We start from the raw sequence: 25429 nt of genomic DNA, 5'->3' as shown, positions 1-25429 counted from the left end.
GGATTTCCTTTCTCCTCTAAGATTTATTATGTAGAACAGATAAAACACTGTAATTAAGATTAAAAACTGAAGAGAGCAGGGTAGGAGTATGTAGGACGTTATATATGCGTTACGATTCCAGAAGAAGTCTGAGTAAGAATTTGATATGAAGACAAAATAGCTTTTTAATAGCACTGGAAGCAGTTAAAAAAAAAAAAAAAAGTCACATGTGGAAAATAAACATCTGCACATATTAGATGGCACTATGTTGGCCACACCCATTCCAAAAGTGCAGAGAATAAGAAATCTAAAATGCTGAATTCCATAACATTACTGTTGTTATTACTGCTTTATGGTAATGTAATTAGTATTAGAATCTTCAATCCTGCCAGAGCCCTGATGTAGTCAGGGAGACAATAGTCTCAAGAAGCTTGAATTGTTAATTAAGATTAGAGTCAACAGGTAGGTGAGATAAACAAGCTAATAGAGTGGAAAAAAAACACATGTAATTTAATAGGTTATTTTAACATACACTGTCTGTTTTTGAGTTATTGAGCTACAATAATTAGCCATCTGCTTTGCCATTTTCAGTCTGCAGCTTTTTGAATGCATTTAAGGGCAAGAAAAGTATAACAATGGTTGGCTGTACACAAGTCTGCAAGTTTAATCTTGGTGAAAGAGACAAAAGGAGGGAAGTCATTTGTAGGAGAAAATACAGCAACTCTGCTCCATATTTTCAGAGTGAGAGGTGATGTTTGTAAAGGAAATATTAGACTAAAATCCCAGTGAGCTTTAGAGACTACAAATGAGGTAAGAAGCTTATTTTCTGATACAAAGCCAAGTCAAACTGGCAGTACACAGATTATTACAACCTAATTGAAATATATCCAATAGAAGAGCACACAGGAAAAGTAGCTCTAAATATACATACTCAGTGATGTACTCTAAATTAGCTATCAACACTCAGGAAAAAGACTTGGGAGACAAGCCCCACAGTTCTGTGGAAACAACAGTTCAAAACTCGGGAAGCCAGAGAGGTAAAGAGAATGCAAGAGTAGACATGGAGATTAAAACAGAAGTGCAACTGTGCAGCTGAGCAGTCAGATTCCCCCTAGCATGACTTCTGCACGCTATTCTTGCCTTGCTATTCCACAAACAACGGATTATGACTAGACAGGTACAGAAATACATGGATCAGAGATTCATCATGGTTTCCATAGTAGGAGAAATTTCTAAACTGGAATTTTTCATCTTATTAAAGAAAGAAACTAGTGACATAAAACTGCATTTGATGTAAAGAACTTGCAGAATTGTTCTATTCCTTTAATATCTTTTCAATTTTGAAAATACAATTTAATAAAACATTTCTCTTTTGCACAGTCTTCAATATACTCTATAACTTTTGTCGAGAATGAAATTTAAAACTGTGTTTAATTTTTGCTCCTTTGAAAAGTAATTTAGAAGAATACTCAATCACCACAGAACAGTAAGTACCCCAATGTTTAGGCAACACGTCTATGTGAAATGTATATGTGTATGTGTATGTGTATGGAGGACTGGAAACAGCACAGTGTGGAACAATAAGGAGCTTCCCAAGGAAAGACAGGGGAAGGCACACAGAGACAGTTTATCTGTTGAGTTTACAGATGGCTTCAGCCTCAAGCTTCAAATTGAAAAAACAGTATTAACCAATCCTTCAGCTTCAAGTGAAAGACATCAGATTAGCCTCTTCTGTCAGAACTGTTTTGCTTTGTATGGATAACTACTAGTTTTAGAAGAGATGCAAAATTTCATTTCCCTTTGTCTTCAGTACATGCTTTATATGTTCAAATATAAGTGATCTTCCTCTCTACTAAAAGCTATAGTTAATTATTTATATAATGTAGAGGTACACTAACAATACAGTGATACTATACATAAGAAGAAATAAATTAAAAAAAAAAATCATATTGCTTAAGTTGCAGGCTTTTCATAAATAAGTTATGGTCCTGATCTTGCAGAGTGATTCTGAGGGAGATATATATTCTTAAAGATGTCTACTCTTATGAGGCCAAAGCTATGCAAATGTTCAAACAAACAGTTGAGTGTTCTGTGTAAAGGACACAACCATGAAAACAGATTGGGTAGTACAGAAATTGGCACAGAAAGAGAGGTAAGTTTTCATGTTTTTATTACTTTCTGCTTTTGAAATTCTTGTTTCTTAATATCAGAGAATTTTTAGTGACTGTGCAATCATGTACTTAAAAAAAAAAAAAAAAGCAAAACTAAAAAGACAAGAACAAATACAAAATCAGGAACACCTCTGCATGGTATTCTTTTTAAAAAACAAGAACAAAAACTGATTGAAAGGACAAATAACCATTTTACCCCTTTCAATAGTTTTCTCTTATTCTCTCTTTGGTTTTCTTGCAAGCAGCCTACTTCTATTGGCAAAACAGAGTGAATTAACAATTTAACACTCCATTGTATTGTATCTGAATAGTACAATAGTAAAGATAGCCTTTTCAAAATTGGATTCAGGATGAAAGGTTAAAGTGGTCAATAGCAAGGAGAAAGTTATAAAATTATAGAGTGGTTTCCTGCATCAGTAGACGTATTGCAGAAATACTGCTCCATTGAAAATTGGGAATTAAGAACTTCAGTTCCCTCTTGTGAAAGAAAGGTTGGTACATTACATACAGTACTTACCAAAAACTTGAAGGAATGTCTGTCTTTTATCATTTCCTGCTTTGTTTTTAGCACTGCAGATATAAGGACCCGCATCAATATTTTTTATATCTCTTATTGTTAACTCTGCATTACTCCCTCTCAATACGTATTTTTCATTTTCTTCAATAAGTTTACCATTCCTAAAAAACAAAAACAAACAAACAAAAAAAAGTAATCAGCAGGTTCCAAAGTCTGAAATAATGCACTATGAAAGCATCAATCAATTTTAAATAATCTTGTAAGAAAGTGCAATTATGCTGTTAACAAAAATGCATTAACTCACGTGACATAAACCAGCAGTATGTGCAGAAGGGAGTTAATTTGAGCATGATGACAACTGTTCTGCTGGATTAGTGTTGTGGTCTTTTTTTTTTTTTTTTTTTTTTTTTTTCCCCATAAGAATGTGCACATTCTAGACATAAGCAATGCATTCTGGACTCCATTTTGATGTTCAAGACCCCAGGTTCACAATTTTATTGTCAGGTTCTAAAATATATGTATTAAAAATACTATAATAGTTTTATTCTTAAATTTTCATGACTTAATGGTAGAAAAAATGCTTGTGAATAGAACTCTAATACATGACTTGCACTCAAGGAATCAGACAAATACATGGTTGTATAAAAGAAACATTCAAAAGCACATTTTTAGTTTACCATTGCAGTTCACATTAGTAATAAAGTATTGATTTATAAAAATATTTTTATATTTCTTACACAAAGAAGCTTCCTGGCACATAAAGAATTCTTCTGAGTTATTTCCTCTCAGATGTTGTTAGCTAGCCACAATTTAGTAAACAGACATATCTCCAGACATTATAATTAGCTCTGACCAGATGGTATAGAAATAATAAAACCTGTGAACAATTCTGATGGCTGATCAAGGCTTGACCACTGCATCTGAGTACCCTGGCATACACACAGTTATTGTAATGGTTTCTTATAAAATGAAGCAATTCTAACTTAATTTTTATTTCTTTTCATTCTGACTTGTTTGATTAAGGACTCTTTTGTCCTTACTCTATTGAATCATCAACAGCCTGTTCTCATATGCACCTACATGAAGATTGCCTGATTTTCATAAGCATTAATAAACCTGATGGCAGTGCCAAGCTCTTGAAAACAAATTGCTTGTGAAAGGAAACCAATGCATATACCTAGTTTCATTTCAAGATTTGAGCAGAACCCATGTTCACATTCTTTCTGCTCATAGAATGCTGATAGCTAGCTAGATTTCATATTTTCTAAAATAATACTTTCCCTAGAAGTGAAAACACCATTTATTGTTTGTTTGTTTTTTCCCCTCCTTGGGAATATTAATGGCATACCCTGGCATCTGTTGTTCTTGCATTTTACTAACATTTTTGTTATTTTTCCACCTAAGTGTTTTCATAAAAATTACAATGATTTCTGTAGGAGACAAGAGACCATACTCAAGGTCAAAAGAAGTTTCCAAGCACCCTTCATCTCATCCACTACCTGTATCTATGACCAAAGATGAGAAGAAATTAGATCATGAAGATTACCATGGACCTTTTAGGGAAAAGGAAAGGTTCGGATTAACACTGATATGGGTGAACAAGAAAACAAAACATGTTAAACGATGACTGTTTCTTTTATTATTTCTTTTGTTAGATAGTTCTATGCCCTGTCAGTAAAGATATAACAAACAGATCCCACTAAACTTTATTACTGTAAATTATCTCCACAAATGTAAACAATAACTGTGTTTTCTGTAGGACTATTCCCATGAGTAAACACTATCAGTTCAGGACCCGTACATTTAAATTATATTTCAGCCACCGCTAATTTATTTCTATTAGCATATTGTTTCTCTGAAGGCCATGCTTTAATGTAATATCAGTTAAGCAGTGAAAGAATTACATTCCCTTAGTCCATGAAATATTAACAAAGTACATTTGCATATTAAATACAGTGAACTAAAACTAAATGTTGACATTTCTTCTCTGTTAGGAATCTCAGACTGACTAACTAGCAAATGATCTATGGCATTTTTGAGTAACGTTGACACAACGGCTCAGATGCCTCCATTCTAAAATAAGAAAATCTTAAAAATAGTCAGCACCTAGAAATAAAAAGGGTCAACATAACTAGTTAAAGCTCTGTCATACTAGATATGTTCTAAAGAGATGTTTAGGCTTGAAACTACAGTTTTGACTAGTATCTTGATTAATTCAATGGAGAAGAATATAGGCCACTTCCATATCACTAGCATTTGATTTTCAAGACTTTTTTCATGTCCTGGCGGAATTTAATATTCTGTTAAATCTGTTCATTGGAAAGTAAAAAGAATCAAGAGAAAAGGAAATCAGATTTCAAGTGACTAAAATAACAGTGGATTGTAAGGAAGGTAGGACTATACAATGAGAGATCCAAATTATGCACTCCTTGTTAAAGAAAATTTCACTAGAGCCAATGAGAGATTTTTAGGAGTCAGGACATATCTTAAAAAAATGAAAAAAGATACAAAGGACATTCCACTGTTCCTTAATATTGCTGAGCCATGTCAACAGGTACAGAGGTACTTTTTACACAGTATAATGAAAATCCTCCAAATGAATAAAGTAGAACTTGTCCACAACCTTTCTATCAATCAGGTCTCCAGAATACTCATTATAATTTTAAGTGTTTTAAGAGGGATTAAGTATATATATTTGGTATTCCTTGTATTTAGTGCATTTTGTGGTTAGGCCTAAATAACAACAGGAATGTCCACAAGCTTTTTCATCTTGTTCTCTAATAGTTTGTACCTCTCTCTGTACTTTTTTCCTTAGCATAGCTATGTATTCATACAACAGAATTCCATTAAATCACTTCACTACGCTTGCTCATTTTACAAATGGATAACCTGAGACAAGCTAAATAAAATGTCTGAACACACACTGACAAACTGTCACAGAGTTATCCCTGGATCTGTGTCCACGACAGGGGGACAGCAGGCCCACAGGCCCATCAGTCCAAAAAAGCATAGGGGGGGAGGATGTCAATGGTTTATGGGCCGGTTCGGCCCAGTCCTGTGACTAACGGGGCAAGAGACCCACACCCTGGGAAAAGGGAAAGAAGAAAAGGGGAAAAGGCAGGGAGATGGGAGATGAACAGTGGCAACTATCTGAGGAGGAAAGTTAATTTACTGAATATGACATCGGAATGCAAGATAACATAACATAATACAATATAATTGAAATTGAGGTTAATAAATCAAATAAAATGAGTGTCCAAAACTGAAGGCTTTGCTCTAAGGCTGAAGGCAAAACAGCTAGGGAGCACACACTGCTGACACAAGCAGCAAAAAAAGAAGGCAGTCTTGTGACTTGCGAGTAGTTTTATCTTTCCCTCTGAATGGAAAATGGAAACACAAAGTCCTCTGTATTATGTAGCTCTTCTCTTCTGAGAAGCAGGTACCCAGAAAAATTGACAATTCAGGGAACTGGAGCTTTAACTCTATAACTCCCAACATTCTTCATGATATTATGGGAATATCAATAACAAAAGTCATAAAACCATGACCCAAACATTACTGGCTATAACCAAAGGATATAAGCAGATCAACACTTAACTAAATTCCACTTGCTTATTAAAAAATAAAACAAAACAAAACAACAAAGCTGATGTCAATAGCAAATTACATCCAGCAATAAAAAATACACTAAACAAGATGAAATTGAGAATAAGACACCTTAGCCATTAATGCTCCAAAAGAGATTCAATTAAATTCTCATTAAATGACATCCATACTAACATTTGATCAATCGGTTTAAACAGAAAAAAACAGTATTGTTTTTTAAATTTTTCTCAAAAGCAAGAAATACTACGTTGATATATTTTCCCTTTGCTTGGTCTAATTGCTGAAGAACAAGGGTCTGCAATAGTCTAGAAAACTATGGTCATTATCTTAAAAGACCTGTGAGATTATATTTAGTATTGAAATACTGGGAGGACTACAACGATGTTGACTGAGCAGCCACGGATCAGGTTAGGAAAGCTAAAACCCACACAGAATTAAATCTAGCCAGGGACATAAAGGGCAACAAGAAGAACTTCTACAGGTATATCAGTGATAAAAGGAAGGCCAGGGAAGATGTGCTCTCTGCTCTCATGAGACCCCACCTGGAGTACTGCATAAAGTTCTGGATACCCCAACACAAGAAAGACATCAAGTTTTGGAGCAGGTCCAGAGGAGGGCCACAAAGATGACAAGAGGGCTGGAGCAGCTCCCCTAATAGGACAGGCTGAGAGAGCTGAGGCTGTTCAGCCTAGAGAAGAGAAGGCTCTGGCAGTACCTTACAGTGGCCTTCCAGTACCTGAAGGGGGCCTACAGAAAAGCTGGGGAGGGACTTTTTATTAGGGCAGGTAGTGACAGGACAAGGGGAAATGGTTTTAAACTGGAAGAGGGTAGATTTAGACTAGATATTAGGAAGAAATTCTTTACTGTGAAGGTGGTGAGACACTGGAACGGATTGCCCAGCGAGGCTGTGGATGCCTCCTCCCTGGAAGCATTCAAGGCCATGCTGGATGGGGCTTTGAGCAACCTGATCTAGTGGGAGGTGTCCTGTTGAGGGATGGCTCCACAGCCGAGGGGATCATGGGTCTCTTGAACAGCTGTATGAGCAGAACAGGCCTAACAATTGGCAGGAGATACAGATGGAAAAGTACTAGCTCGTTATCATGTCTGTGAGCTCGGGTGCTATGTGCACAACCCAGGCTATGAGACCTTGAAGCTGTCAAAGCAGGAAGAAAAACTGAGGCTTCAGTTAAGATAAGGGGGTAGCTAGCCTGGGAAGAGATTAAGACAGTGGAATGGTATGAAAACATGCACAACCAATAGTATTTTTAGGCAGGGGGCTTTTCGCTATGCTTCAACCAATTATACGCGAACACACGTTCGCCACGATCTATATATGTGTGTAAGTAATGGATAATAAACGGAGACTCTGATGCACTCATATTGGGTCATGCCATCACTCCCCAAGCGGCTCGGCCAGCGAATGGACTAGATTCTAGTTTTGAACCCTTGGGGGTCCGCAACAGTGTCCCTGCCTATAGGAGGGGTTGGATCACTTTCAAACCAAATCATTCTATCATTCTATGATTCTATGAAATACTGGATCAAGTTTGTTCCCTCCAGAATATAATCACTGAGCTCCTCCCATCTTTTTCTTCCCTGTCTCCATACCCATCACATTTCCTTTCACAGACTTCAGGGACCTTTTCTACTTATCAATTTACAACTTCTTACCACTAGCAAAAAAAATAACCAAAGAATGTTTTCTACCCACCCAGAATATATAGCCTAGTAAGACAAAATAAAAACAAAACACAAAAAAACAAACAAAAGAAAAACAGGGAAGGGAAACACAAGCCAATTCCGCTCACTTGTTTTCTAAAAAATGTGTATTTAAATATGTTCTCATTTATAATCCAGTGTAGAGTACACTAACCTGAAAAGCTTTTGTAAAATCTGTATGAAAGACAATAAATTGTGTAAAACAGCTGGTTGTCCCAGTGACAGGCAAACTGAAGGAAAATTCAAAAGGTAGTCTCTGATCAGCATAGACAAGTGTCTCTCCAAGACACTTAGCCTGTACACATACTGTAATACTTATAAAGCATTGAAAAAACACATCTGTAAACAGAGAGTTTCTTTCATAACAATTTAAAACATCAGTACTGGCTTGTCTTACAAAAAAGCCACATTAAGGAATTAACTTCTTGTTCTATTTATTTGTATCTGCCATTGAAATTGTAAAAGAGAAGAAATTAACTCCATGTTTGCCTTATGACATGTTAGGATAAAGGTGTCAGTCAAAGGAAGCTAACATTTAAAAAACAATAATATTATTCAAAGACTCCAAAGGAGATTAATAACTGATGGGAATCCCTAAGCCATTTTGAAAATGTAGTGACCTTTTACTTCACCTGAAATAAAACGTATGGATGCAATTGTTTGCATTTTTACAACTGTTACACAGTAGATGTTCCCAAATATTTCCGGCATTCATTCCAATGACATCATTAAAAAAACACACACAAACTTAAAAAGCAGTTCCATATTTTAATATACATTACGTATTTAAAAAAATATAAACAATACTTCAAACTTATTCAACAAAACATTTGCATATGATAGGGTTGTTTGAAGCCTTCTGATCTCCTTCTGAATGAAAATTTAATTGAAATGCAGAATTAGGATTAAAATCAGGCTTAAAAATGTGCTATTCTTATAAAGAGATAAAGTGTTATGTTTGTTACTATAACTGCTGATCTGTATTTGTTATTTATTTATTTATTACATAACTGTATATGTTTTTTACCTGAAACACTCCTGTGCTAAAAATTCTAAGATTTTTGTCTGTATTTTCTTGGAGAAATGGACTAATTGTCTCAACTTTGATTTTGCTCAAATATGAAGAAATCAAATTAATATGGTATTTTACATTTTTAATTTATCTCACTTTCATAGTAAACTGAGTAAAACTGTATTTCTGTGTGTTTTCACTTATTATAATGATTTATATACTTTATATGTATTATCATAATAATTCACTTACTAATGTTGAATCTAGTTTTAGAAGTTAAGAGGATAACTAAACAGCAAACGGTTTTAAAATTCAGTGAAGTAATTAAGATTGCACAGCTTACTTCACGGAGTTTTACATGAAATCATGACAGAAAAAAAAAAAAAAAAAACAACCAATGTGCTATGACGTGCAGATTTCAACTGAACTTACCTAAACCAACTTATTTCTGGTGGAGGCGATCCAGTGGCTCTGCAGAACAAAGTTATGGCTTCTCCCCGATCTGCAGTGGCATTAAATGATTTCTGTAATGTGGTAATTGCAGGGGGAACTGGAAAATAAAACAAGATTCTCTGTGTCTCTGAAGAAATTTAAAGCACAGGATCCTTTGCTAAATTTGGAATTTATACTTAACACAATATGAATCAGTTATCAGTATTTCTGTATTTTTTTTAAAACAGACAGTGAGAGACTTCTGATATTATCAGGTCATTTATAACTTCTTTACACTAGGATAAACTCAAAATAAGTCTTGTTCAGTAGCTGTCAATTTTCTTACAGAGCATTTTAAAGCTACTGAAGTCATTCCTAGCAGTTATGTATGTACTCTACCACACACAAGAGCTACTGCTGGTAATTTAATTATTTTCAATGAAAATATAGTTTCTTTCTCTTTCATTCAACTACATAGTAGACATACAAGTATGCACTGGTATCAGGCATTGCTTAAAAAAATAGGTATCAATACGTAGCATTATCTACTAAACATACTTTATTCTTTTTATTGCATTTCCTGGGAAGAAAAACAGAAAAAAATAGCAATGATATTAAAGATAGAACAACTCACAGGATGCTTTTAATATCTCTGCTCATATGAAATTTTAAGACACTTGTGCTGATCCTGTTTCCACTAAACTCTCACGTTAATAAACAAAGAAAAATAATCCCAGCAATCGGAAATAAGATACATGGAAAATAAATGAGAGAAAGAAAAAATACACAAAAATAGCTTTCTGCTAGCAAGAATACCTTGTCATTAGAATGGCTCAGAGTTATTTTTTTTTTAGCTTTAGTTTTAAGTAGAGAACTGAAGGCAAACCCCGTTAATTTGCCTATGGCTTACCACTGCAACTCCACTTTTTTTTCACAAACTGTTGAGAATCAGTTGCTGCTGTTTTAAATGATACAAATATTTTAGCTTTACGTTTTTCTCTCCGAAGCCTTCCCAATTTCTGAACTTTGAACACATGAAACTATTGAAACAGTGATCCAGAATCACTGATGGTTAGTAAGTAAATATTCTTGTGTACTTTTGACTCTGTCATGGTGTGCTGAAATTTACATATTTCACAGATCAACTCTTTCCTATTTGAAATTGCAGTACTCAGCATATAAAAACCATTCCGTTGTGCTGTAATAACTTGTCCATCTTGCATTTCAAAGTGCAGCACAGAAAACATTTCATAAATTTTAGACGTTTTTTAATGTATTCTAACATTTAGACCTGAAAATATTGCTAGTGACATGAGACGATGAATCAACCCTTCCCCAACAGCAGCAGCTTCTTCTCTACTCACAACTAAGAACTACAGGACCATGACTCAATTCAGCAAATTAATCCAGTACTTCAATCTTCCCAGTGACAATGTGATGACAATTAAATCCAATATCCGTTTTCTTACAGCTCTTTCTGGGAAGTGAAGTCTGTTTATCTTGGTTCTGTGCTTTTATGTACAACGAAAGAATGAACCTAAAAGAGCAAAACCCAAATGGATTTGGATATTATAAGTAAGATACTAGCAAGTCTCTCACATTTCTAACTTAAAGTAAAATGGTAAAGTCCAGTCACTTTTCAGTCCAACTCACTGATAGCGTTTTTTATCTTTTCACAAAAGAACATTAAAATTTTTTGTTTCTTTCTGATTTTCAGTATTAATATAAAACTAATTTGTGGTCAGGTTAAATACACTCACTTTTATTTCTGAAAAGCCATTTATTCCTATATAAATTAAGTGGAAAACAGCTTTTAATTGATACCACTCTACATGAGCAACAATGTTAGAATCTCTCAGCCTGAAACCTCTTTTTCTCACAACACTACAGAACTCCAAACTCTAGACTGAAGAGAGTGTTGGCATTCCTGTTCAGAGTAGTAACAAATATATCTTAAAAAAAAAGAAAAGAAAAGAAAAAAAGAAAAGAAAAGAAAAGAAAAGAAAAGAAAAGAAAAGAAAAGAAAAGAAAAGAAAAGAAAAGAAAAGAAAAGAAAAGAAAAGAAAAGAAAAGAAAAGAAAAGAAAAGAAAAGAAAAGAAAAGAAAAGAAAAGAAAAGAAAAGAAAAGAAAAGAAAAGAAAAGAAAAGAAAAGAAAAGAAAAGAAAATTGTGGATCTAATCTACCAATAGAAGATGTGATGTGGGACCACAGTTTGAAATCTGATGTTTCAGGTTTCACTCTCACTCAGCTCAACGGCATGTATCACATAGAAGTGAAAAGTGTTCAAAATGTAAGTTTGTATACGTATATACAATAGTAGCAGAATAAAATGTCATTCGTCATTTTCAATATTATCAAGTGTTGGAACTGTTGGAATATACTCAGGAGTCAAGGGGTAATTTAATTAAAAACAAACTGTAATTTGTTTAAGGGACTACACTGCATGGGGCATATACTGTTATATTTTATCACAACACACAAGTTAACCACCCATTTGCTTGTCACTGTCTGCACACTATCTAAAAAATAGTTCTAGAGTTCTCTTTCAAATATTGCTGCTTGACTACATGGATTAAATAATGTGTGCCAGAATGCAATTAACTGAGAATTCAACTTATATAATGACTTATGTAAACTGAGATATGTAGAGGACCACTCAATGATAAAGCATTTAAAACTCAGGACCTTACAGCACAATGTAAGCAGCTTCATTAAAACACTGATATTAAAAAGAACGCATGGATATAAAATCCCCTTTACAGACTGTGTCCTTTCTAGACAGTATATGAAGAGACATTTATTTTTCAACATGCCAACCCTGAATTTAAGAGAGAGGGTGAACTAAATGCTCTATTTTGTCCACACCTTTTCATATTCCTTGCTAGAGTTTTTTAAGAAACTAATAAAATGTTAAAATGCCAATTATCAGATAACTCATTTTAGCCTACATTAAAAATACAATGTTAAGGATCTATAAGCAATAATTATTAACAAAATGTATTTATGACTTTTGGGATGGTTTTAAAAAGAAATAATTAATAAAACACGTACAAGGGACTAAAGCTGAATAACTATGAAAAATCAGAAAGTTTTTAACAGTAAGTAATATTAGCACTGAAAAATACACTGAAATAAATAACTACACATTGTAATCTGAAACTCCAGTTTCATAGTGATTGTTAGTATTCTTCAAATGCTTAAAAACAACAACTGAGCTTTTGCATAATAATACACTCTGACACTATGAAATGCAATGAATTCTACTAATATACTGCAACAGTTGTTTTTTTTTTTTTTTTAAATAGCATCTGATTACCTTTATGGGAAAACAATACTGAACAAACATGAAAGCCATATTAATTGATTTAATTAGGATTGTTAGAAAATGACATGTTTTAAAATTAAGGCTATAATAATCAACTAAATTAAGAAGTCAACCCAGCAACTTTTACTCCTTACCATTCACAATAACAATTATATCCCGGAAGTCAATCTCTCCTCTGGCTTCCACTCTTCCTTCACAGCGGTATACTCCTTCATCACTTTTATTGATGTTAAGAATTTGAAGATTATTGTTTGCTAATATTGCAAATCGATCTAGAAAGTCATGTAAAAGATTAAGTGGTGCAAACTGTCATTTCCTCACAACACAAGACAAACACAGCGTTTATATTCCAAAACAGCTACGAGTTTGTTCACAGAACATATCTACAGACATATTCACAAAAAAAACATGTTTTTTAATGCCACATGAATTCAGTTCCATTACCAGGGACTCTATCAGAAAATGAAGACAGAAATGTAAAGAGAAAATTTAATTGTGCTTCATCTGACAGAGGTTTACAGGACAGTGATGACTTCAATGTGTTTACATTAATTATGTCTATTTTCTTAAAGTCAAATTTGAAAATTAGTGCCACTACATACACTACCACAAACAAATGAAATCATTTTTAGTTTCTGGTTCCTTTGCAATTCCCAGAGAACTGCACTTCAAAACGTTTTAAAAAGTTGAGATCTCCTTTTTTTAACTTTGGTAAACTTTTTGTTTAGGTAAATTGTTAATGTGTGAGACAGATGAGAGAAACAGAGAACATTTCTTTAAAATGTTAAAACATTGAGGGCTCATTTATCAACATGAAAAAGGAATGGGGGATCTTGACTGCATACTTTTTCAACTCTTGATGAGAAATAATAAAATGGATACAGAAGAATCATAGAATCCTCAGAGTTGGAAAGAACCTTTAAAGGTCATCTAGTCCAACTTCTCTGCAATGTACAGGGACATCCACAACTCAATCAGGTTGTTCAGAGACTGGTCCAGACTGACCTTGAAAGTCTTCACGGACAAGGCATCAACCACATATCTGAGCAACCTGTGCCAGTACCTCACCACTCTCACTGTAAAATATTTATTTCTTATATCAATGTAAATCTCCCCTCTTTTAGTTTGAAACCATTTCCACTGGTCCTTCATCAAAGATCCTGTTAAAGAACAAGCCTGTCCCCTTCTTTCCTGCAGCTTCCCTTCAGATACTGAAAGGCCACCAGGTCACCTTGCAGCTTCTCTTCTCCAGGCTGAACAGCCCCAACTCTTACAGCCTGTCCTCGTAGGACAGGTGTACCATCCCTTGGATCATTTCTGTGTCCCTCCTCTGGATACAATCCAACAGGTCCATGTCTTTTCTGCACTGAGGACTTCACATCTTGGACACAGAACAGGTGAAGCCTCATCAGTGCAGAGTAAAGGGGCAGGATGATCTCCCTTGACCTACTGGCCACACTTCTTTTGATGCAGCCCAAGATACAGCTGGCTTTCTGGGCTGCAAGGGCACACAGTGGGCTTGTGTCTCGCTTTCCATCCACCAGTACCTCCAGGTCTTTTTTGACTTCTGAAAGGTTTGCGTTCAAATCTTTTATCTCTCAGCTTGCATTGGTAGTAAGAGTTGCCTTGATTCAGGTGCAATATCTTGCACTTGGCATTGTTGAACTTCCTGAGGTTCCATTTCCTGGGCCCACTGCTCAAGCATGTCTAGGACTCTCTGAATTGCACCCTGTCCCTTGGGCATGTAAAGCACGTCTCACAGCCTGTCGTCATCCGTAAACATGCTGAGGGTGCACTCAACCCTACTGTCCATGTCACTGATGAAGATATTAAAGAGTACTGGTCCCAGCACTGACTCCTGGAAGACACCACTCATCACTCATTTCCATCCAGACATTGAGCCATTAACCATCACTCTCTGGGTTCAATCCTGTAGTCAGTTCTACCTAACAGTCCACTCATCATATCCATATCTTTCCAATTTGGAGAAAAATATGTTGTAAGGTACTGTGCCTTAATGATGTCCAAATAGATGATATCAGTAGCTCTTCCCTTGCCCTTTCAGTGACACCATCATAGAAAGCCACCAGGTTGCTCAAGCAGGATTTGCCCTTGGTGAAGCCATGCTGGTGCTCTCGTTTCACCTCCCTGTGTTCCATGTGCCTTAGCATTGCTTCCAGGAGGATCCGCTCCATAATCTTTCCTGGCAGAGAAGTGAGACTGACAAGTTGGTAGTTCCCAGGGTCATCCTTTTTACCCTTCTTAAAAATGGGTGTGATGTTGCCCTTTTTCCAGTCATGAGGGACTCCACCTGATTGCCATGACATTTCAAATATCACTGGGAGTGGCTTGGTGACTATATCAGCCAATTTCCTCGGGGCTCTGGGATACAACTTATCGGGATCCAGAGATTTGCAGATGTTCCATTTCCTCAGTTGGTCATAAATCTGATCTTCGCTAACAGTGGGAGGGCCATTGCTTCCCCAGACCCCTCCTTCTGATCCAATTGTTTGAGGGCTGGATCATGAGCTGTTATCAGAGAAGACTGAGGCAAAAAAAATGTTGAGTACTTTGAGTTAGCCTTCTCCTTATCTGTAGTTACCAGTTTGCCTGTGTCACTCACTAGGGGGGGTACACACTACTGGACTTCCCTTTCCTGGCTGAGGTACCTGTAGAAGCCTTTCTTATTCTTCTTGGCAACCCCTGCCAAGTTTAGTTAAAGCTGTACCTTCGCTTTCCTGACCTTGTCCCTACACAGCCCAGAAGCTAGAAGGAGATAATCTCATGAGTAAAGCAGGTATAATAAAGTAATAGCATTTTATTCTACCTTAAAGGTAGGGATTTTGTAGCATGGACTTCTGATTTCTTCAGTTTTGCAAATCTTAACATCATCTGTATTATTATGCTCCATTTCTACAGAGAAGAACTTCTTTTCCAAAGAGGCCAATTTACAGCATCAGAGATTCATCTTCAACTAATCTTACAGTCTAGCTATTAGGAATCTAGTCTAAACAGATCACCTATATCCCCTACTGTTTGTAACTTAAATGTAGCTTACACTTACATAAGTTAATGGTCATAACAATGCAACAAGCCTATCTAGCTATAAGTTTCAGAGTTAATGTGCAAGTATACCGAAGTCCACACAGTCTTTGCTCAGTAAATCCTACACTCTGAGGAAGCATCACAGCTTTGCCAGGATGGAGAATTTTATCTGAGTATGTTTTAAAAACATATTCAGCTCCTACATGCAGGATATCCCAGAAAGAGTTCCTGCAGAATAGTTCCAAATAATCTTTTGCACATTCGGACCTTCATGTTATATCCAGAGAACATTTCCAACTAGAGAGAAAGAAGGAAGGATACTGTAGCATATGGATTCTTAACAGATCACAGCACCTTGTTAAACTCCACTTAACTGATAGGCTAGTCAAAACGCACCTTCTGTTATAATTTCATTTTCTTTACCAACAACATTTCAATGTGAGTTAAAATGTATAACTTAAAGAGTTACCAAAATACTAACTGTCAGCAAGAGTTGTTACTTCTTCATTCCGATACAGCCAGCTGACAATGGGGGCAGGTGAACTAGTAACACGGCAAACAACTTCTGCAACTTCTCCCTGCCTGAACTCTTGTGGAGATACTATGTCCCGAAAAGTGAGCTTTTCTAAAGAGAAAGAAAACAGAATACCATCAGTACTTTCCAGTTCACTCAGCACTGAAGTTAAATGTGACATCAAATTAGACGTAGTTAACTATTAAGACTTCATCTTGTGCACAGTACAGAATTATTTCCATAATACAATTTTTTAAAATACAATGCAAAATGGTCCTGAAGACAGAACATTCACTCTATCTCTAGGAAGGATTTTACAATCATCTGGCACTATGAAAATGTTTGCTTTATTTATATAAACTGAGCATCCTTTATAAGTAGTATGTTTTTCATTGTTTTCAATGTTCCATAACCCAGTTTTGAAGCTCTAGTTTTTCAGAAGTCTACACATTCCAGTTAATAGTTATTTTTACTCTCTTCTGTGTTTTATTTCTCATAATCTTATTATTGAATGAATTCCTCATGTTCTCATTCCATCTGATTGTCCGCTGAAACCAACTGGAAATGTCTTATTAGAAAGGTGGAACTGCAGCCTCACTGACTATGAAAAATTATCAGCTGAGTAAAACATAAATTAAAAAAAAAACAAAGGGAAACAATATAGAAAAAGTTTCTATTATTGTCATAAGAATCTGTAGGGTTTTTTTGGGGGGTAATCACTAAGATTCTGGAGGATTCTGATCCAGCTTTTTCTTTATTCTGGTTCCAAATTATCACACTTAATATTTAGTTTTCTTAGTGAGTTTAAAAAATTCAGTATTATGAGAATTCAGCAGAAGAACTTCAAGATGGCATTAAACCACAGTCTCATCCAAGATCTAAAGCACAAAATAATTGCAAAAGAATTCTGCAAGAATTTCTCGCATGCAAAAGAAACAAGCTGACTTGTGTTCCCTAGATTCAAACACTGCCAATTCCATTCAAGAGGATACTTTGGAGAATGTAAGTCAGAGAATGCTATTCCTTCTGTATTGATATGAATGAAGGCTCAAATAATCCATATGGTTTCCACAGTAGAGTGAGTGAGTTTATTTTGTTATATACACATCTTGCCTACTTTTATAAAGTATTTGTTGAAAATATTTGAAGTATTTGACTACACTTACACCTCAGAAGACATAACTCTTACAAACAAGGTACAAAGTACATTCTGCTTTTTCCTTATAACACATTACAAATACAAACAATGACACTTTTATATATTAGTTTCCATAAACATTACCATATCTTGTGTAGGTTTTTGGGCTTGTCTATCCTCAGAATTACTAAAATTACCACATGCACACACTTCAAACGATTTCAGCTATGCTCAGCTCCCTGTTAACGGAGTGACTGGCAGTGTTAAGTACAAAAATGAATTCCACAGAACTTGCAATCCTTTGAACTGTCAGCTTTCAAGCCATCATGTAATTGCTTGTAACTGCTATCATCATTCTAATGGTTGTTTTATCAGTAGCTTTAAAAAAAAATGTATATCTTTTGTTATCTGAGTTATCTGTATGTTTCAGAAGCAGCGCTTTATGATTCCATTCATTATTTTCTGCCACAAGGCAATTCCTTAACATTTAATCCAACCACAAAAGTAATTTTTATGAAAGACTACTCTCCAATGAAATTACTGAAGAATTCAGCTGAAAGGATGTCAGCAAATGTCCCCTCCTTTCACCCAGACATCCCCTAGCATGTATCTTTTCACTGTATTTAAAATTAGCTTTTAGTCATGTTGATTGATCTAAAGAATATAGTATACCACAAATGTAAGGAAATTGAAAAAAAAAAAAAAAAAACAAACTCTCAGAGAATCACTAGCCACAATAGAATGTATTTGCTTTTCAAATATATTCAATTAGTTGTTAGCAATTGAAATGCATTTTAGCTGTTTATCATATTAAGCTTCAATGCTTTATATCAAGATTCCACTGCAAGGCCAAGAATATGAGAAGGCTGATATAAAACTAACAAATTCACTCTAAACTTCACTTAATTAATAATATACTTTGCCTTTCTTACTTCTTTATTTATGTACATACTTACAATAGGTTGCATACGTATCTGTACTTATAAGTAAGGCTGAAAAAACTCTGTGGCACCCCACAGAGATGGTATTTTAAGAGACGAACAGAAAGTACTTTAAGTACAACAGAAAGTATTTTAAGAGATGAACAGTAATCTGCAATATTATAAAGCCTTCTTCATGACTGTGAACTAAACTGCAGGAGATGCAATTATTTGGAAGATATTCCAGAGCCTGGAACAATATTTTGACAGGCTTTGCTTTCTCAAAACCAGTGGCTCTCAAATTGTATTCTTTCGTGTTTCCTTTGATATTACTATACTTACGATAAATTTCCAAAACAACAGTAGCTTCTTGAGTTTGTCCTTTAGCATCTGTTGCTTGACATCGATATATACCAGCATCTTCTATATCTGCATTATAAATGATTAGACGTGACCGAACACCTTCTTTCTGAACAACCACTCTTTGACTAGAAACTATTTTCTCTCCTTGCGGATTGTACCAATCTATGTTGTCAGGCTCACCAATGGCTGCAAAATAATTAAAAAAATAAGTAATATCCAATGTTACAAGTTCAAGGAGACATTAAGTAATACATATGCACAATCTCTATGCAATGTCATAGACTGCTGAACTGTGAGAAGGAGTTCTGAGAAACTGCAGAAAGATAAGAAAGGTAAAACCGCAGACGAAGGCATGATTGTTAATTAACAACTCCAGAATTCATAAGGAAAAAATAAACACAGAAACATATAAAATTTGAAAGGAAAGGAAGTCTGCTCAGCAATTACTTTGTCTTATAGTTGGTCATATATCATTCTCAATGGACATTCACAAATCAGCAACATTAAGATTTGGTTTCAGGTAGCAGCAAAAGCAAACTCTTCTGACTTCTGTCGCTATGGAAAAGACTCTTTAAGGATACAACAGCTTAGCCTTTTAGCTTATTAAATCATTAGTTTAAACAAGTAAAAGTATTTTAACCAAATAAGAACCATGATGGAATTAAATTATCTACATCAATATAGACAAATTTTAAACTAAGTAGTATGGTTTGTTGGAATCTGAAATCAATAGTTTCCAGACTGCAAACATGGAATCAGTGAAGGTCTATTTCTCACAATTCTCACAAGGCAATATGAATATATAAAAATATGCAAATTTCATTTAATATTTTGAATTGATTAGTTCAGTTTCAAATTATGCATAAGGCTGAAAATCTAAGGAAAAAAAAATCTCAATACTCACCTGTACATGTGAAGAATTTGGATTCACCCACACTGAGTTCGACTTTGCTAAGAGAAATGGAAACCTGAAGTAGAGCTGAAAAATAAAAAGTATGTTGTGAACACATTCCCATTCATACATTTAGATTTTATAATTTGTATTTTCTTACTCTATACAGCATATTATATAAGCTGTATATCAAATTCAGCATTGTGTCTTCTGGAGTATATACAATATACAGGCTCTCTGGGCTGCCAGCCAAGGCCAATCCCCATAAACTCTGGATGAGCAGAGAGGTAGGTTTGTTAAGGATCTAGTTGGATGGCTAGGCTTAGAAGCCAGCAGTTAATGGATCATCCTCTATCTTGAGGTCAGTAGCAAGTGGAATACCACAGGGTTCTGTCTGAGATCTTTCCAAATTTAGCATCTTTATCAATAACCTGGATGAGGTCATTAATCTAGAAAGACTAGAAGAATGCAACTGTAGGAATATCATGATACTCAGCAAGGATAAATGCTAAGTTTTGCACCTGATAGGAAATAACCAAATGGAAGTCATTCAAGCTAAGGACAGTCATAGATGACAAGTGTGTACAGGCAGCAGCAGAAGCCGACTGGGTTTTATTCACAGGATCAGGATCAAGGAGATAATGCAGATTAGTAGATGAAGAAGAGCAATAAACACCTCTTCCAGGTAGTCTTCAGGCTAAATGCAGAATACTACATACAGCTTTCCCCAACCCTAACCCGGTATATGAGAATGATTTTAAGCTTCACTGGAGTGAAGTTAAGTGAGGGTTTATATGGTGAGTGTAGCCGGGTACTCAATGAATGAGGAGAGGTTGGGGGGACTTGCTTAAACTGAAGAGGGAGCTACAGAGGAACTAAACAGTCAACTGCTTATGCCTGTGAGAAGTTATTAAAAAGATGGATGAAAGGCAACAGATAAATTGAAACAAGAGAAGTTCAGGCTGGGTATAAGGAAAAACTTCTTCATGGTGTATTGGAGCAGGCTGCCTAGAAAGATTGTGCATTCTCAATTCTTGCAAGTTTCAAGAGCTTACTGGATAAAGCCTTGCAGAATCTGGTCTTTGACTGTGCTATGAGCAGGTTGTTGGACTAGAGACCTCCTGAGGTACCTTCAAACCTGAATTATCTTATGATTCTATAACCCTATGAATAACCTCTCCAACATAGCCAGTATTATTGTGAAAGATTTTTTTAAATGCAAAATAACTACACAGTTTTCAGAAGTTACTATTCCAATATTGTCATTATCCTAAGTTGCTGTAGCTCTACAACATCTGTCATCTTACAGAATTGGCCAATAAATGTTCATGAATCAATGGATTAAAAAGGTCATGTTGATTTCAAGCTCTAATCAACACATATAAAGGTAAACAGAAAAGGACTCTGTTTAGGAAAGAATGCTTACTAAATTTAACTTTAGTACTGTACCTAGTAGAGAAGTGGGATTTACGTGGGGAAAAAAAAATAAATAAATACTGATTCAGGAACATTGGGTTTGGAGTCTTGAAATACAAACTTCTGCAGTGGTGGAATTATGGTGGAAATATTTTAACTATTCTGGAAACCACAACATAAACTAAAGTGAATGTTAATTACTGCATTCAGTGTATACTGAATACCGTAACCTCTCTAGATTCCTTTTTGTTAAGAACAATTTTCTATGGAGGTAGGAACTACTACAATCGAAATTAAACTTTCTGAATGCCAAAATTGCTGCATGAACATCTTAGAACTTACAGAATTGCTAGAAAAACAATTGTTTTGTTCTGTTGATAGTCAATATTAAAGAACGGATAAACACAGAAGAAATACTCTCTAATTAGTATTGTATAAATATTTATGTGGAAGTAAATACAATTAAAAGTATCATGAAATAGATTTGCTATTAACTGAAGTACTTGCATATAATCATCCTGGATATGCACAAACTAGGCCAGATTTGAATTTGTGTTTAACAGTCATGTCAAGAACAAAAACCAAAAAGGCAAACAGAACTGTAATATTTGATCTTCAACTATGTAAATGCAACAGATGAAGAAATAAGTAACATCCAGAATTTAAGAAACCATGATAAGAAGTGAAAAACAAAGTTAGAAAATATTTTTCCTTCATCTATATGATAGATATTTGATACTGCAGGACAATTTTGGCAAAGAGGTGAACAGTTTAAAATTATTAGCATAAGTACAGTTATAAACACTGTGAATACACGCTAGCTAAATCTCTAAAACAAAACGAAATCATATTTTCCATAAACGGTACATTAGTATTTACAAAATAAAAGACCATCTGCCCAATCTTTTCATACTCATCCTTTTACTAGCTCTGCTTCATGTAAATAAAAAAATACTGCTTTATGCAAATGAGAATGAAAAATATTGCCCAAGTGATTAATCTAGCAATCTGTGCATATTAGGTAATCAGGCAAATAGAACAGTCCTCAGTTTAGAAGGCTCACTCATTAGTTTCTTCAAGTAAGACATGCAATTAAAAAGTAAATACTGCACAGAGGCACCATATCCCAAAAGTTTTACGTTACTTTCAAATGTACTTCAAGAATTACATAGGTACATTAGGTTGTTATAAGCTCTGATGAAGATGGTATGCAATGTGCATACTATTCACATTAATGCCGTACGCTAACAGCGAATGAATAAGTATAAAAAGGAGTAGTTTGTACCAGACTGGTTTGAACATCTTTGAATGCACAAATGAATCCTTATTTTATCAGGTCACTGAAGCTGTTCCAAGAATTCAAGTCAGTAGAGGCTGTGTCTAGCTATGTTAAAACAAACCAAGAAATGAATAGTAGCTTCTGGCTAGGTCTGACAAAGTACTGCCTCTTCCCATGTTTCCAAGGATATTACCAAAATAGCAAAAAGTAATATATATATATATAGTAATATATATAATACCACATATATAGATATAAAGGCCATGCATTAGTTGAAGATCACTTGATCCTTTCTCATGTAACACTGTGGAACATAATGCTCCTGTAGTAGTATCTCCTGTTCTGGGAAAAGGGGAAGTCGGTGAGGGCTGTATTTAAGTCCTCAGTACACATGCAATTTTAAATTAAAATAAAGCAGTTAGCAGTAGGTGATGTAAGCAATCCCTTCCACTCTGTACATAGTCATCACAAAAGAATTATTATCTATGCTAAGAGGATTCTGTCAAATTATTTCTTAATGGGTTTAAAAATCACTTAGGAAGATAAGTAAGAACAGTAACAAGGGGTCCATTTGTTCTGTTAAATATGGAAGCAGTTGACTCTACTCATAAGATTTAATGTTTAAAAGACTATTTGATTTCAGAGCCATTTACACTAGTATACCTCACATTTCAGAACTACCATCACACACCTTTCATAGCTCTGTCTACATAGATGTGCTGAATACAACAGAAGTGAGCTGTCATAAATAATAAATATAAGCTTTGATAAATTTTAATTACTACTGCCACATAGCAATATATTAAAACACATATACTCAAAGAATATGTATATAATTTATGCCATATCAAAAAGGAAAAAGAGACAGTATTTTGATAAAATTTAGAAATTGTTGGTTAGAGCTGTGCCCCAATTAGTTTCCAGGATGTCTTCAGAATTCCACTTCTTAAAAAAATAAAAATAAAAAAAAATAAAAACAAAAAACAACAAAAAATAAATCACTTCTAAAATCCTGAAAAGCTTTCAAGTCAGTCAGCTCTACTTAGAAGTATGACACAATACAGATAAAAACAACCAAACAAAAACAACCAACCAACAACAAACAAACTACATACTCTGCCTGCCCGCTTCCCTCAGTGTAAACTTATTACAACATAATTAGCAGTTTTACGCTACATCAATAGATCTGAATGCTTTTTCAAATTCGTTTTGGAGGAATGAGGCAGCACTCTACTGTGGAGAGGTCACTGTAAACCTGTTGGGTTGCTGATGCACTGGAAGACAGAGGCAGTAAAAAGGAAAGGACATATATGAAAACAGAATAAGGCATTGCTGGGGATCAAGCTTCCTCCAAGGAGAAGGAGTGATAGCTACAGCAGCTAATATAGGTGTCTTTGGCAGTGGCCCCTTAGACAAAAAAGATGACTGCAAGATACAGATGAGAGAAAGGTAAAGATCATAATTCAAGCTAGAGAGCTTGAGTTCTCTAACTGTAATTATGAGCTAGTATATTGGTATGCTTTGACTTCAAGTAGCAGGTAAACTTCCTTGAGTGATGTGTTCTTGCTTTCAGCAAATGATTACAGTATCATTTAACGTTAAATATGCTCAGAAAACATCTTATTCTGAAGCATGAAGAAATTACTAAGTTTTTAACTGGTAACCAACTCCTATCGAGAACAATCATTCACCCTGTTAATCTTCTTTCCATTTGTTATACGGGCTTCTGAAAACATTTTATTTTCACTGATTCCAGATAACAGTGAATGCAGTTTGCATGTAAATTATGCTAACATAATCCTCACAGAAACTGATTCTCTCTTAAATTAAATTTCTAATGTTTTCTATTTTGATATATTTTGAAACACGAAAAAATATGGGTTTTTTTTTTTTGTTGTTGTTGTTGTTGTTGTTTTCCTTATTTTCTACATACTTTACTCCTGCAGGTACCCTGAATTGAAATGAGGAACTAGAAAAGCATTAACAGCTCAAGAGCATTTTGTATTCAGAACAAATGTTCTTTGAGGTTTGTTTCACTTTTTTTTTATTTAACAACAACAACAACAACAAAATAAATCAATTAACTTAATTAATAATTCAGCAAAGTCAGAACTATAAAGATGTTAAGAATTCTACACAGTTACACTTTGGTAAGAAGACATTTTAACTGTCTAACATCAAGTTCCACAGTTAGGCACTTCAGACTAACCGAACTTTCCATTTCATTATATTAGCATTTATTGGCATGTATCAGTAGGAAACAGAATCCTGATACAAAGTCCTAAGGTTCTATTTGAAGTATTGCTTTCCCTGATGAGAAGAGCTAGAAGTCACATGAAGGTCAAACTGCTTTGAGGGGCATAACAGAGGCTGTAGGGGTGAAATGCATGATGCAAGACAACCAACGTGGTCCAGTACTGTGCAACAAAGGCATAAATACTGAAGCTTGACAATATTGTAACTTATAATCAAATCAACATATTCAATATTAAGTAATGATATTAGTATTTCAGACAAATGTTCTTTCATCACAAAGTCTTACCTTGGTTAAACAGTGAAACCATAATGAAGCATGAAATTAGATCTAAGAAACATCTATCCAAAAAAGGGTTTGGAAGTCAATGCTATAAAAGTGTGACTGTTGGAGTTACTGCACCTTATCTGTGCAGAAGTAGAATTTGTCTCTACAGCTGTTAACACCACTGTTCTCTGGAAAGATAGTACACTTTCATGCACAGAACCACCATAGTAGTGAATACTCCCAATCCCGTTTTAACGAATATACAAAAGTGTATATTTTAAGAATTTGTCTTGTAGCCTCAGAATCACAACCAGCCTATTGAAAGGACATATGTTCTGAAGGGTAGCAAAGATAATCGATGTAAAGAAATATCTCACAAGTAAGTATTTCTGTTCTTCATAAAACTGGGCATGTACATGATCTATCACATTTAAATCTACAATGTTTTAACTGAGCTATGAAATGTGATGTTTCCTTTATCTATCTCAAAAAAAAAAAAAAAAAAAATTCCATGGTTATTTTAAATAACAGAGCCATACTTTACACAAGGGTTAATGAAGTCTGTCTTCCATATATACT

The 25429-nt window shown here is 34.8% G+C and overlaps 1 protein-coding gene across 2 annotated transcripts in view; it reads right to left on the bottom strand.

Annotated features, from left to right (window-relative positions):
• The window catches only part of NCAM2 (neural cell adhesion molecule 2), a 262883-nt gene that overhangs the window by 112822 nt on the left and 124632 nt on the right, over positions 1-25429 (bottom strand). For both annotated transcript variants that reach the window (XM_425540.8, XM_025144886.3), the window contains exons 2-7: positions 19647-19721; positions 18722-18928; positions 16289-16432; positions 12897-13034; positions 9437-9554; positions 2668-2828 (exon numbers count right to left, since the gene is read on the bottom strand). In XM_425540.8, the coding sequence (XP_425540.7) occupies positions 2668-2828; positions 9437-9554; positions 12897-13034; positions 16289-16432; positions 18722-18928; positions 19647-19721 (843 nt within the window). The remainder of the gene's footprint in view (positions 1-2667; positions 2829-9436; positions 9555-12896; positions 13035-16288; positions 16433-18721; positions 18929-19646; positions 19722-25429) is intronic.

Source organism: Gallus gallus, chromosome 1 (assembly GCF_016699485.2).
Source record: "Gallus gallus isolate bGalGal1 chromosome 1, bGalGal1.mat.broiler.GRCg7b, whole genome shotgun sequence".
Taxonomy (NCBI): Eukaryota; Metazoa; Chordata; class Aves; order Galliformes; family Phasianidae; genus Gallus; species Gallus gallus.
Note: the sequence above shows the minus strand (reverse complement) of the source record. Positions and strands in the feature narration are given on the sequence as shown.